This window comes from Zonotrichia albicollis, chromosome 11 (genome assembly GCF_047830755.1).
Source record: "Zonotrichia albicollis isolate bZonAlb1 chromosome 11, bZonAlb1.hap1, whole genome shotgun sequence".
Taxonomy (NCBI): Eukaryota; Metazoa; Chordata; class Aves; order Passeriformes; family Passerellidae; genus Zonotrichia; species Zonotrichia albicollis.
In genome coordinates, this window is record NC_133829.1 from 17,843,261 (window position 1) to 17,858,847 (window position 15,587).

The following is a 15,587-nucleotide window of genomic DNA, read 5'->3' on the forward strand; positions in this document are numbered from 1 at the left end:
TAGGTGCACTTTACTGACTGTTTCCAGCTCTGAAGAACATACATTCTTCTAGCAGGGGAAGATAATAAAAAGCAACTTCAGCGAAAACTCTATTACTTCAGTTAATTGGTTCAAGAGACAGAAATGAAGCAGTCAGCTGCTTTACATTTTCTCAGAGCCTTTTGGAAAGCTTTCAGGTTAATGATTAGGAGCTGCAATGAAGAGCCATTGTCTAATAGAGCTTTTAAAAGCAGAAAAAAATACTAAAGCAACAATTCCAGGATGAATTAGCAAATTTGGAAATGCAAAAACTGAATTTGCACTGTAATACTTCCAAATAAAAGATGGCATGGATTCACCCTGCTGCTCTCAGACGACTGCAGAAGCTCCACCACCAACCCAACACAAATTAAAAACGACCAGGGAAGGTCTCTTCCAGCATTTCAGCTATGCTCACTTCCATAGCAGGAGAGTTAGGTTTGATGACAGGACACAGAGAGATTGACCCTTATTTTATACATTTAATCTGAAGAACACTTTGGTTTCTACTTCCTTTTGCTACAGTTCTGGAGAATAAAGCCCATCCTTAAAGAGGAAGGACCCACAGATCCTGAGCTGATGTTCTTCTGCCCACAACAGCGGTAACACGCAAAGGATTGCTTTCTTACTGGTGTCTCCCAGCACTAGAAATCCCAACATATGAACAAAAGCTCAGCAGAGCTGGGCAGACAACACAAGCCCCAGCTCTGGTTTCTGCAGTCTGTGCCGGGTGGGAGCACATGGGTGCCAGCGTACGCTGCACAGCGGCTTTATTCAATCCTCAGCCTCCCACTCAAGGATTTGCAAAGACTTGCCTTAAAAGAGTAGGAGAAGGTGATGGCATCATTTCCATATAATTCTCCCAGTTTACTATTTCAGCAGCCCTGTAATATCTCCCCATCCGCTGAGGAGGAAGCAAACAGCCCCCAGTGCTGCAGCCAGGCTGGGCACCAGGGGAGAGCAAAAACCCTGCAAGTTTTGGCTACCATGGATGTAAAGAGCTTTTATGTTCATCCAGGTAAACTCCAAGTCCCTGGTAATCACCAACTTCCCCCTCAAGTCAAACCTTTAGTCAGCATCCAGTGCCACAGAGCTGCTCTGACAGGATGAGACCCCATGGAACAGAAATGGATACTCAGGAATCAATAGCAGAGCTCTGTGTCCCCATCACAAATGATGAATGATGCATGGTCACCTTCCCAGCTGGTCAATAAAACACCACTCCCACAACCAGGGACCACAAAACATCTGAGCCTGCTTCCCTCCTGACACCACTGCTCTTCCAGACCTCCAGGGTCCATTTTTCCTTTTCTATCCAACATGACTCCAATCCTATTGAAATTCTAACCAGTGTCCACAAAACATAGCTGAGCCTGCTTCCCTCTTGACACCACTGCTCTTCCAGACCTCCAGGTTCCATTTTTCCTCCTCTATTCAACATAACCCCAATCTTATTAAAATTCTCACCCCACCACATTTAGTTTGGACCCACCACATAGTTACTGCACTCATGTCATATATGGGTCACAAATGTTTCCAGCACTATCAGACACAAAAACTTGGGTTTTCTCCAGATCACAAGCATCCCTAAGGCAGAAAGGACATCATTAGATACTTTCAGTTCTATACAGTCTCTAGGCTACACACAGGGACAGTTTCAGTTCTTCTCTCAGACCAATATAACAACTCACTAATTCCTGGCTTGAATAGAACACACTGTGTTGCTTCAAGAGGAAAGCAAAAGCACATTTTGCCACAGAGAAAGAACTCTACTGAATGAAGGCAGTGACTGACAGTAAGTACCAAAACACCATGGCTTGGCCTAAGAGCACTGATCAGAAATCTCTCCCCCTGCACAAGATTCCAGAGAGGCCAAGGAAGACTCTGGACACCCAGAACAGTTTAGCTATGCACCAGCTCTATTTCTGCCTGGGAGATGAAGCGACAGCAACTTGGATTACGATTTTAATCTGAAATAGGGCAGTAACTGGGCAAGACCAGACCAGTTCAGAAAATATTTATTCAGCAGTAACACAAGCTCACACAAGCACTGGCTCCTGGACTCGCCACTGGAGTCAGTGATGGAAGCAGAGGGACCAGACACGGGAACTGGCTGGGCAAAGGGGGTGGCAGGTTTATTTTAACACAGACAGGATCACTGTGTCACCAGACAGCTGAGCTGGAACAACCTGGACAACAGGGACTTGCTTCCAAGAAATCTGTTTGTCTCAGGCTGCCAAAAGCCATGTGTCAGGCACATTAAAGGTGGGTGTTCCCATATCAACAGACCCCCAAATCTTCGTGTCCCAAAGACTGTAAAGCATATTGGGGTACACTTTGATGCCAGGTACAGTCAAAGGTCCCATTTTTTCTCCATTTTCTAACCAGCTATGAAGAGCAGGCCCTCACCCTCTTCACCCCAATGTCTGAGGGCTGTATTCACCTGGCTTACCAAACAGCACATCCTGACAGTAAACTGTGGGAATACTGCCAGTATCTACTACCAAGTGTCCTCAATGCAGCCACGTGAGCCTGACAGAAATACACTTTTTTATAAAGGTCCTTTATTAATCAGTGTTGGAAAGACTGAAAGTGGCATATGTCAGGCCAGCTACCCATCAAGCTGATAAAAGGAAACAACCCAAAGCACATTTTTCATGTGCTGTCTTCAGTGACTCAACTCCTGAATGAACTGTGCATTTCTGGGAAGGCACAGGTCTGCTGATGTGAGCTCCAGAAACTGCCCTGTTTGCAGGCAGAATGGATGGTAAAGGAATAAAGCTGAAAGATGAACTGCACATCCGCTTTCTTCCTTTGCATCATTTTGTACAAGTCTTCTGGAGCCTCAGAAAAGCTCTCCCTGCTCTTTTCCCTCCCTCCAATATGTACTGGTACATTGATTCTGCTCTTTCACCACCATGTGCACAGCCAGGGCTGGCCCAGAGCCAGAGGCACCCAAAGGGCTGAAGGCACAGCCTGGCATTTGTAAATTGTACAAGAGTGGCACTGCTCCTCCACAGCAGCGAGGAAAACTGCTGGCTCCTTCCTCCAGCAAGAATTATATGGAAATGATGCCATCACCTTCTCCTACCCAGCTCTGGCCAGGGAATGATTTCCCAATTAACAGCACCCAGCATTTCATGGATTCTGCACACCTTTAGCACAACACAACTTTGCTTTTGCTGCTTTAAGCACATTCAGAGGCATCACCCAGACCAGGGCAGTGTGAGGAGGCTGCTATGAGCAGATGAGTGGAGGAAGTATCAGAAGCAAATTCAAGAAATAATGATACCATGGTATACTTGAAATGTTTAGAAGAAATCAGACAAACTCTAGGAGGATGAAGGTATTTCTATAATACATACATATGTATTAGAAATTGTAAAAAATTCTAATACATCACATATGTACTGGGAAGGGTAAATTCCCAATAACTTGTGGTTTTTTTTCCACAACCTATTTCCATGGCAGATCTGTCTGTAGGCTCAAACATGTGCCATGAAAACAACTGATTTTCTCAGTTAACTTTTGTAAGTTCTCAGCAAAGGGCTCTCCAATTGTCCTTCCAGGGTGTCTCCTCCTCAGACAGCGTGCAAGCAGAGGATCAGCCTCCAATGATGTTCAGCATCAATGTCTCTCAAACACTGCTGGTTATGTCTCAGGTTTAGGTGATCTGACCTGCTTTTGTTACTGGGCACTGCTGGAGAACACCTAGCACAGGGTGCTTGGGCACAAAGACACATGAGTTGTTTAATATAGAAGATATAATCCAGCCAAACTCTGTATCACCTCAAGACAGCCACTGGTGACTCCTAAAAATCACAGGATAACCGAGAAATCCCCAGAAATCAGAGTCCTCAAACTCACATCTATTTGGGGGAAATAACTCACCTTGCAAAAATCTCACAGTGACATGCCTGTGCAGCCTGTCCTGAGTCCTGACTTCCAGTTCAGAACATTATAATTAACATTTTCCAACAAATATACAGACAGGAAAAAGAAAATGGTAAGGGATGATAACTTCTTCCACCAGCACAATGAGGTGGCACCCACAAACTCCTGCAAGTTAAAGATCTACCAATGGAAGTAAACAAAAGCCATCCCAATGAATAACTTCTCTCATGGCAATGGCCAGGTTACCTCAAAAATATTTGGATACATAGTCACTGGTGGCATGCAAGTGTTAACCCTTTCATCAACAGCGTGACTACTGAGAAAAATAGGCTTGGCACAAGAATTTTTAGCCAGGGATGATTTACATGAATATTTCTGGAGAACAAAAAAAAATCCTTAATATTTTTCTAGCTTCTCTTTCCCCTCCAGGCCCTAGGAAGGTGAGCACTTGGTACTTTTCTTCAGTTCCCTGTCCTTCATTGCTTCTGATTTTGTCCCTTCTTCAAAGGAACACCCATTTTTATGGCCCATCCCCTCTTCACTGGGGCAAAGAGGAAGTTTTCCCATTCCACAGAAGCATCACCACGCTCCACAGTGTTTCAGGAAAGAAAAATACACATTCCTCAGGGTGATTTCATCTGCCCATCACAGGCAAAATATGTTTTAAACACTCAATGTCACCCTGACAAACAGGCAGGAAATCCATTCTGGTGATGCCTATGCCTTAGTCAACAACTCTCAATCAAGAAAAAAAGAAAATTTAGCCATCTTAAGAAACTCTTTAGGCCCAGGAAACTACTGCCAATGCAGCAGTGGCTTGGGGATGTAATCTCTGGCAGCATCTTGACGCTGGCAGCAGCCCCAGCGCAGATGTGGTTGTGGCTTGTACCACTTCCCTGCAAAAAGCAGCTTTACCTGCAAAAGCACTTTGTTCTGCTGGCACAACCTGCATCTGCACTTGGAGAACCTGCCAGCATCCTTTTCCCAACAAGCCTCTTCTAGCTGGGATCATTTTTTAATGATGACTTTGCAGTTTATTTACCACACTCTGCTCATTTATTCTTACTTAGTTTTACAGCCAACAAAACACAGCCCTGGCAACACGTTACTTTTTAAGCCGGGATTTCCGCTACAAGAAGTAATTTTGCCTCTTTGTACCCCTAAAATGTTTTCCTCCAAGGGTTCTGCAGAAGCCACCTTTGAAGAAAAGATAGTCTGGAGGCACGAGGAGTTTGGTAATCACTTGTTCACTCTTGTTCCCAACAAGATATACCTCGAAGTCTAACTGCAGTCTCTAATTGCTGCAGGTATTTTTAACCAGCTACCTGAGCTCCCTGGAGTTCAGAGAAAATAGTCTGGTGGGATCTGATACAGAAATAGCAGAACACAAGTCATACAGCAGTGGGGGAGAATGGGAAACCTCCAGTGTTTTCACCATTTTCTTGTTTAAGGGCTTTAAAAACTTGCCTGTACACAGACTTGCACACATTTTATCAGAAGTGTTTCTAGAGCTGTGGAGTCAAACCAGCAAGGAGGTGCAGATTCCCTATTTTCTTTTGGAAGGGAATGGGAACAAACCTGGACATGCAATTTTGTATTTGATGGACTCCACACCAGCTGACAAGGATATCCCCTGTTCCTCTCCCATTAAAATATTACTGTCATCAAGACATTGGGCTTCTGCAAGAGGAAAACCCCACCTAATCAGCCCTGCCTTGGAACTGCTGTGCAGGGCAGCAAGAGGAATAATTACACTAATGACTGGTGAATAATTGAGTGCACTGAACAGGCTGGCACCCAGCCTCCTCCAAAGCCCAGTGCTGCCTGCACAAACCCCCTGGCAAAGGACAGCAGGGAATTACAGCAGGCACACGAGAGTGACACAGAGCCCAAACTCTCCTGCAGAGCTTCAGCATCCACCATCCCTACAGACAACTCCAAGTCTTGCACTGTTCCCCTTCTAGAAGTTACCATCCCAGCCAGACACAGTTTTGTGCACATTTTGAAGCATCAATTTCAGCTCTATTAACAATACAAATAAGGAGATTTCAAGCATGTCATATTATCAAGTAAAATAAAGAGACTGGTTATTACAGAACAACCTAATGCATATCTAAAATCACCTTAATTTGCTCAGATGGCCTTTCAGTCACTGCAGAAGTATTACAAACTATCAAAACAAAGACATCAGACACATTATTTCATCAGATCTTCACATTGTAGAGAAATTGTTAATTTTTTTTATTGAATTGTTATTTTATATTATAGTTATTTTCATCTATGCACACTAGGTGAGATTTTACTCTGAGGACCTTCCAGTTTACATTGTTGCTCCCAGAGGAAAAATTACACAGCTAACTAAGAGCTGGAATGCTGCTCTTCCTCCCTTTTTATTAAAAAGCTGCAGTTTTAATACACATTGTCTAACAAAGCTCTGTCACTTCCAAGCTCCTGCTCTGGAATCCAACCTCAAAACAAGGCTCTCCCACACTCTTCTTTTCACACCATTCTTTTTACTCCCTATTTCTCAAATGCTAGATTAGCAGGATAAAGATAACTAGGAGTTAACTCAGCCTTAAGGTTTCTTCCCACACAGGAAAGCTCATTGCAAGGGAGACTGTTTATTCATGTGAGTCCTCCTGGTTTCCCCTAATCCCTCTCCACATTTCTGTCTGCCAGACAAAGGAATGCTGATTGCATTTGTGTTTTGTTGCACAAGAACACACCAAGCCCACAGTTACCAGCTGCAGAGGGCATCAAAATTTTGAAAAACTCTCCAGAGCTCTTTCCAAAGTTAAATATGCACTTCTAACTAGATGTGCACACAAAACAGACCACAGAAACATGGAGGTCTGGATGCACATCCATTTCTTTGGCTGACAGAGTTGAACAATTCAAAGACCATCACTTCTGGTGCCTTGAACAAAGCTTGGGTAAGAATTGCAAATATTAGTTTATAAAGAAAACCTTTGAACTAACACTCAAAGAAGTCAGTTATTTTGGCATTTGACTACTTTTAGGTCCAATTATACAGATTCTTCTGGTTCTACTAAGTTTTTACTGTGTCTTCTCCACTTTGAGAGAACTTTAACTGTGCCCAAGTAGAACTCTTTTGAGCAGGAACTCCTACTCTATCCTGATTATCTGCTGGGAAACAGAGTTGAGAGTCTGCATCCCTCATCTGGTGAAATCACTGCAACAATCACAATTTTTCTGAAGGCAATAAGCAAATATCCAAGCTTTTAATTTCAAACATTGGGATGATCTTCCTTCAGCTCTCAAATTCCTCAAATCACAAAGCAATGAAAGCTTTATCTGTTGTGAATTAAAATGCACGTGACAAGGCCTATTTGTGGTGTCACAGTGCATGGAGAGTCCCTCCCCTCACACCTCCATGCTTGAGACACTGTACTGTCCCACAAGACCTAATTGTGAAGCAGATGGCCAAGACATCATCCTTGCACTGCTTGAGGTGCCACATGGTGCTCTAACATATCAGTTTTTAACCAAGGAAGATACAAAACCAAGAATGTTTTAGAAAGTACCATCATGTGCCAGTAAGTGGGCACCAGTGGAAACCACCAGGAGAAGACCAAGAAGCCCAGCTTTAGGTAGGTTGTACACTCAATTATTACCAGATTACAGCAAAAAGCCACCTGCTGTCAGGGCTCTCAGCTACTGCCCTGTGACCAGCAGCTGCATTTGGCTCCTCTCCCAAACACATCCACACAGAACCACAGGCCTGGCAGCAAGGGCAGGCACCACACCTCAGCCATGGAGCAGCTGTGCTCTCCTCCCCATGCTTCTCCAGAACACATCCCTCCACAGCCAAATCTTTATTTCTCCCTTTTTACTAGGCAGTGGCAATGCCAATCAGCTCTGTGCTCCACCAGCTCCCAAAAGTTGCCCCAAACTCAAGGCAAGACTGCTGGCAATGCCAAAATGCACCACAACCACCCAAGAGGCTTTCACAAGGGCTTAACTCACTTCTTCCAAGTGTCTTTGCTGCTGTCAGAAGCTATTTATGTCAGGTTTTGGATCTGAAATGATTCCCAACATCTGGAAGAAGTTCTCAGTCCTTAAAAGCAAGGAAAAGTCTCAATGCCAATGGTTCTGTTTGAGTATTGTGTGGTTCAAACCCTCACCACAGTGAGCTGCTCTGAGCACCAGAGATAGTGACCTGGCATTGCTACACCCCCAAAACAAGGGGTCACTCCTGCAAGAGCCTCTGCACTTCCATGGGCATTCCAAATTTGGGAAACAAACACATCTGTGAAGTATAAACTCAGTTACACCTGAAACAACTACTGAGGGAAGCCCTGGATGGCAGTTTTCAAAGCATTTATTTAAACAGTGCTTCCATCACAGCTCAAGATCACAAGCTAAGAGCAAGGCAAGGAATTCCATTCAGGCCAAGCTCAGGGTTTCCAACACTCCCAACACCAAACACTTGGGATGGTGAAGATATTTAATATTATCAGCATTTCCATTATCAAACTACTGATTCTTCCCCAGCTGAATGCCTCCTGCACCAACATCCCCCAGGAAAAGCCAGCAGCCCTCTCCCAAACCTGAGGCATCTGCATTCTGGGCTGGGCTCAAATGCACCATGTGGCATTACTGAGCACCTACAAACCCTCCCAAGGTGTTTTACAAGAAACCAGGCTGCAATTTCCTTGCAGTTGCTGCAGCTCCTAAATGACTTGATGAAATCAGCAGCATTAAGCATTTGTGTGCACCCAACAGCCTCCAAACATCCTTTGTGGCTCTCAGGGATCCAGCACAGCCAGCCACAAACAGAAAACATCACTTACAATGCTCAGAGCCTGAAAATTACACAAGTACCAGAAATCTGGAGGACCCTGGAGTTTGGGACTGAGATATGTGGAAAGAACTTTCAGCTTTCTCAGTTACAGACAAATTTCAGGTTCTTTTCCCAGTTAAACAGATTTCCTAAGCAGAGGAATGAGTTGCCATCTTCTCCAGGAAAATAAAAAAGGCTCCTACAAAGAAATTCTGGATGAAAACACTGACTTGCTGTTAAAACAAGCACAATGTGGAGATCAACCATCACTTCCTTCAACCATCACACCTGACACCAACAGCAGAACCACATTCTCATTTGTTTCATTAATGGAGTAAAGGGGAAGAGAAATTAGCTTAGAAATAGAAAACTGAAAACCATTCAACAGGTGCCAAAGACACAGGACTGCCCTACATCTCCAAAGGGCACTGGAGCTTTGGGGTTTATTTGCTGTTAGAAACTTGAACTCGTGCAAGGTCAGAGCTAAGGGGTCAGAGCTTGGGACAAGTATAAGAGGGGAATCCATGGTTTGTTTTTAATGATGCTTTAACACCCAGAAATATCTCATTTTGCATCAAGTGCAGTCTCACAGCTTCCACTTTATAGCAGAAAAATCCTTCTATTTTGCACAGCAGGGATGGTCCTGCTCACTGAAATTAAACCCACAGGGAATAGCAACAACTGTATTTACTATTTAGTTTTAGCTTTCTGGAAATAAACATTTAAAAGTAGCTCAAAAAAATTAGTGTTTTCAGTTTCACTTTGAAACATCCCAGAACACACTGATTCCCATCTGCACCCCAAAGCCTCGAAGGAAAAGGCTCATTGCTGTGATTTTGGGAAAACTACACTGAGACAAAAGCAACCAGCATCAAATGTTTTCACACATGGCCAACCACAAGATTTGCATTTGGCCTAACAGAAACATAAAGCACAAAACAAATGGGTCATATTTAAGTACTAAGTTGAAATTCCTCTGGAGATTTAACAGGACTTTTCTACCTGGTAATGCTGAAATTTAAAGAAATATTAAAAAGAAATTCTGTTATACTCAGAATTACATGTCTTGGCAGTCAGGAACAGACACCATGTCATTTCCAAAAGCTCTGGAGTGATTGCTTATACAAGATTCCAGGAATGCTTTGTCACAATCAAGTTTATTCCATTCCTTGGAAATATTAAATGCATTCCTACCATAATGAAACACCTTATAAACACCACGTGACAGAAACATGAGGTTTCACAAAGCATTTCCTCCCAGCATCATAACATTCAGGCCCCTGACATGAATTTCATTATCAAATAAGTAACCACACCAGGAGCTTTGCTAATGCACCTCGGGCTGTGAGAGGAGGACCCGGATGGAAGCAGCTCCAGCCTCCAGTGCTTCCACCCCCAGACTCCCACCTCATGCTTGTCAGGCAGCTCCAAGCACTCCCAATTCCCAAGATGTCATCTGTACCATTAAATACAGCTTTGAGCACGACCCTGTACTACAAGCAGCAATTCCTGTTGCTCACTGGCAAGTCATCCCTGTTTTGGGCAATACCTTTGCAATGTGCTGCCCACAGTTGGCTGAATTACACCAGCATTGGGAAGATTTCCTAAGTTCTGCCTGAAAATCAGGATGGTTTGTCCAAGCAAGTGAAGCCACTGTTGAACAAGACCCCTCCTGTAACAATGGGTGTGCACTTGTCATCACAGAGCTCCATTTAACCAGGGCTGGGAACTCCAGGGGGCTCTGGGAAAAGCCATTCCTCAACAAAGAGGGGTTTTAACTCCTGAGTGGTCTGGGGTTTGGGAATATTTTAATGGCAAAGCTTCCACCAGCAAGGAGCTCACCTTGCTTCCAAAGAAGTCATCCAGCTCCACTGTGTAAATGAGAAACCTGTACTTGATACAAATACTCTGATGTTACATCTGACCTGGTCTGCTCTAAAAAATATCTAATTTAAAGCCTTTAATCAAAAGAAAAGGTGTTTTTGAGCTAGACTAAGTTTTGCTGGATCCAAGAAGGGTATATCCTTCCAGAGAAAGCTCAGGTCTGAAGCTCAACATGCTCACAGTGATGCAGGCCAGGCACAACACCCAGCCACATCCAGGATCCTGATCCCTGCTGTGGGGTGGGGAAAGAAAACAAAAGGCTCAACTCCTCTTTCTGCCACCTCACAGCTTCATCCCAGTGTTTTCAATACCTCCACATTACAAAGTTCAGGAAGAATGGATATGGTCAGTGACATCACAACAATGTCATTGGAATGCTCCAGAAAAAAACAGGCAAAAAGGGGAAATTAATCTCACCTGGTAATACTGGAATTGCACAAGGTTACAACACAGCAAGGAGAATACTGGGCCAAGCCAGGCTACAGAGAAACATCATGTGCTCTACTCAGAGCAGAAATAAATATGCCATTCTAAACATTTTTCAAGTTTATTTTCAGAAAAAATCTAGAGCAAAAATGGAAATAGCAATCTGATATTAAAAAAAATACAAAAAGAAGTGGCAGTGGATGATTTGGATAAAAGTTCAGAGAGGAAGAATATGGAGAAGACATTTAACTGTGGGAAAATACCTTTGGGAGGAGAAGCCTTTTGTTCCACAGCACCTCTCTGTCTAGGTTTTTACAGTCCCTTGCTAACTAATTCTGCCAGCAGCTGGAAAGCCACCAGAAACCCGCCTGTTTACTTAGACAACTAAAATTCCAAATACCATGGCAAATGGCTCTCTGCTCCACCTAATCACAGGGAGAGGATGGGAGGGATACTCAAGTCTCAGCCAACCCACAGCACAAGGTTAAGGGGTTATTCATACCCCTATTTTTGCATTTGGAGAGCAAGGGGAATTCTTGTTGTGCGACACATGGAGACAAATCAGATTATGAGCATAAGTGCCAAATAATGTACAAAACCACCATGAAACACCTGAAATCCTGCTTATGCTCAGACAAGAAAGAGAAGTGTAAAATATTCTGAATATCTGAGACTTTCTGAGACCTGCCTGGTTCACTGCAGGTTCAGTGGCCTTAGGGAGGCCAAGTGATAAGAGTTTGGCACTGAGCAGATGTCTCCTAAAGTCCATTCCACACTAAGGGGTGAATGACAGGCTCTGTGAGGAGTAACTTAGCCACAAATTAGCTCCCACTTCTGCAAAGTCTCCATCAGACCAAATCCCTGCCCTGAAAAGTTCACGGTTTTTCTCACACAGCTTTTATTTGGAAATGACCAAATGGATGGGAGAAAAAATTTAATTTAGACCATTCAACTATAGCCCTGTCAGCTAATAACTGCTCAAATGGAGTGTTTTAATACAGAGTTACTACCTGCCATGGCTCAGATACCTCCTTGCAAATACTCTGTGGCTCCCTGTTCCATTTTCCTTTCACTACAGCTGCAAAACAAAACCCCACTTATACCTTACACTGGGATCATCAAAAAAAATCACTCATCAGAGAGCACAAGACCCACAGGTGAAGTTTTCAGGCTGCACGTTACATCTCCCTTGAACAAATAAGTTCAAAGCACTCAAAAATGTAACCACAACCATCACTATTTGCTCCCAAGAACCCAGGGCAGACACACACGGACCAAAGCCACCAGTACTTGACTGGAACAAGTGAATCGCAGCTCAGCAACCGAGGATCCGCAGCAGGATCCCGAGCCAATGTGACTCCAGAAAAGGTTTACTGAACCAGAAAAGCAGCAGCAGCAATCCTGGTTGGGTGCCAAACACAAGGAAATAAACAGAACAGAGCCCTGGAAGATTTCAGCAGCAGCCACAGGAGTGAGGATGAGCAAATCCTGAAGCATCGGCCAAAGTCGGGCCAGTTACCTCAGAAGAGCCCAGAAATGTGATGGCAGGAAATGGCATTTAACAGCCACCCTGAGAGCTTTCCTACCCTCTCCTGAGGCATTCCAGGCCCTAAGCTGGTTTTGGGCCCCGAGTTTACCCAGGATATTCTCAACAGACAGACTTGGGGCACCCTGCTCTGCTAAAGCAGGAGGAACCACTGCAAACCCAGGCAGGAACTGGAGCAGGAGAGCAGCCAGGGAAGGTCGGGGGTGGTTCTGCAGAGCCCAGCACACGGTCAGGCCGGGGATGGGGCAGCACAAGGGGCTTGTCACCCCAACCCATTCCTCTCCACTATTTCTGCCACTCACAGGTCGAGCACACAAGTCAAGCAGCTTCAGGGCGGTGTAAGAGGAGGGCAAATCCACTCAGACCAGCAATCAGGACCTTCTCTAACAAATTAGTTCACAAAGAACATGCAGGTGAGTCCACCAGCCAGGTCTGGAAAATGCAGGAGCACTCACAGCTCCTCACTGGCAGCAACTTTTCCACCACTTGTCTTATGCAAAGACAAGGAATATGTCAGTCTGTTCAATACAAACAGAATGGGACATGGCCTTTGCAATCTTAATCATTAAACACAGACTCACTATTTTAATGGCTCTTTGAAAGAGTAAAAAGCTGAAGGTCCCAACTGTTTGCATGTCTGCTTGCCAACTGTTTCCCTGCCTACATCAGGATCAATAACTGGGAGCAAAGAAACATCCCTGTTTAACCATGAGATCTTCTTTAACTGCAGGGTAATCAGCTAATCCGGGCAGACTCCTTTATTCAGCTTTACATGGGCAATGCTATCATTAAAGTTATAAACTTTAATTTGACTCAAGGAATGCCATTTGCTAATTTAGCACGCAAATATTTTTACAGCTGTTTGCATCAAGCTCCATATAAACTACAGGGGATTTACAGCACATAAAGGAACATTTTAAAGTTGCTGTTACAGCCACTGCAGAGCACAGGACAACTGGAGAAAAAACATTCACTGAGGCATCTCGTGTTTAAAGAGATTTACCAACACACACAACCAGCCAAAAACCTGCTTTCTGGGCACTGGACCCCTCAATATTTAATATCCACAGATTTCTCATGCTATTCCCGTTGGCATACTGGACAAATAATAACAACTTCCTAGTGACTCTAAGTAACAGTAAAATAAACGGGAACTAAAGAAATCCCATCACCTGAAGAAAAGTGAACTGCATCGGGAACTTGATGGTGAGCTGGAGCCAAACCCTGCCACGAACATTTTAGAAAAGGATGCTAAACCGCTTCAATGCCTTGATTTTTTTCCCCAAAAATTTAGGAGGCAAGAGATAAGACGTAGATACTTTGAGTCAAAGAAGGTAGATGTTCTTTCAAACTCTATTTCAGTTTTAAAGAGATACGCTTAAAAACTGAGGGTAAAAAAAGTTACGGTTGTGAAGGGATTGCTCGTACCCCTCCTGGTCTGTGCTGGAAATAAACACAAGGTTCAACCTCTGTGTGTGGCGGGGGGAAGGGAAGGGAGACGGCAACAAAACCAGAGCGGTGCCTCTCCTGGAATTCCAGGGCTGGCCTTGGACTCCGCGGGTTAGCGAAGGAGCTGCAGGAGCTACACCCCGCCTAACACCGTGAGGACGGAGGGGAATCAAGAAAAAAACACAGCTTACGGCCCCCAGCTCGCAACCACACAAAGAAACAGGAGCCCTTTCAGTGCCAAAGGCCTCGTTCCCGACGCTTCCACAGCAGGAAGCGAGATCCTGGCCGGGCCCGAGGGGCCTCCCGGGAGAACGGGGGGACGAGGAGCCCTCTCCACCCCAGGGTGCACCGAGAGGAGTCGCTGCCCCCGCCCCTCCAGCGTCGGAGATACCGAGTTGAGCCCCCTCCAGCCCCGGGGGGTACTCAGGAGCCCCTCCAGCCCCGGGGTTACCCATAAGTGTGTGTGAGGCCCCGGCCCGCGACGCGCCGGGCCCGGTGCCCGCAGGAGGCCGCTGGCCCGTCCCGCCACCCCCCACGCCCCTTCCCCGGTGCGTCCCCCCCAGTCCCGGCGCCGGGGAGCCGCACCTGGATGACCTCGTTGACCTCGCGGATGCACTCCACCATGTGCTGCAGGATCTGCTCGGCCGTCAGCACCTCGTAGCGATAATCCTCCTCCTGCTCGGGGCCGCCGCCGGGGCCCGGTCCGCCGCCCAGGCCGCCACCGCCGCCGCCGCCGCCGGGGCCCAGCCCGCCCGTGTCGCTGCCCAACAGCCCGTCGCGCTCCCCGCCGACGCGCAGCCCGGGCTCCACCAGCTCTACTTCGCCCAGGTCCAGATTATCGTCGGGCTCGTCTTCCTCCTCGTCCTCCTCGTCCTCCTCCGCGCCGCTGTCCTCGCTGCACTCCTCGTCCTCGTCGAACTCGTAGTTGTACCCCTCGTCCGAGTCCATGGCGAGGCGCTGAGGGAGCGGCGGCGGCTCCCGCGGCCTCCCCGCGCCCGGCCCCGCCGCCGCCGCCGTTGGCCCCGGCCCGGCCCGGCCCCGCCGCGCCTCAACCGCCGCCAACAAAGGGCCGCGGCCGCCGCGCTCCGTCACCGCGCGCCCCGCGCGTCACCGCCGCCCGCCCGCGCCTGCGCGCCCGCCGCCATCTCACCCCGCCCGCCGCCGCCGCCATCTTGGGTGCGCGACACGCCCCCAGCCGGCCCCCGCCCGCCTCATGCCCGCGCCGCCATGTTGAGTGTGGCGCGGCGCCAGGGTGGGTGCGGCAGGGAACCAGCGGGGAATCACCGCACCCACCGGGGTGGAAAAGACTTCCGAAAGCATCCACTCCAACCTGAGACCCAACACCATGCTGTCAACCAGGCCACGGCACTGAGTGCCACGTCCAGTCCTTCCCTGGCCACCTCCACGGATGGGGACTCCACTATGTCCCCCCATCCAATGCCTGACAACCCTTTCCATGGAGAAATTTCTCTTGATGTCCAACCTGAGGCTCTCCTGGTACAGCTTGAGGACATCTCCTCTTGTCCCGCTTCCTGTCCCCAGGAAGCAGAACCCGACCTCCCCAGC

At 46.6% G+C, this 15,587-nt stretch overlaps 1 protein-coding gene across 1 annotated transcript in view; it reads right to left on the reverse strand.

The window, feature by feature from the left end:
- Positions 1-15,143, reverse strand: part of ARIH1 (ariadne RBR E3 ubiquitin protein ligase 1) — a 51,251-nt gene extending 36,108 nt beyond the window's left edge. Inside the window, exon 1 of the mRNA XM_074549639.1 lies at positions 14,607-15,143. Within this exon, the coding sequence (XP_074405740.1) occupies positions 14,607-14,969 (363 nt within the window). The 5' untranslated portion in view covers positions 14,970-15,143. The remainder of the gene's footprint in view (positions 1-14,606) is intronic.
- Positions 15,144-15,587: the final 444 nt, after the last annotated feature.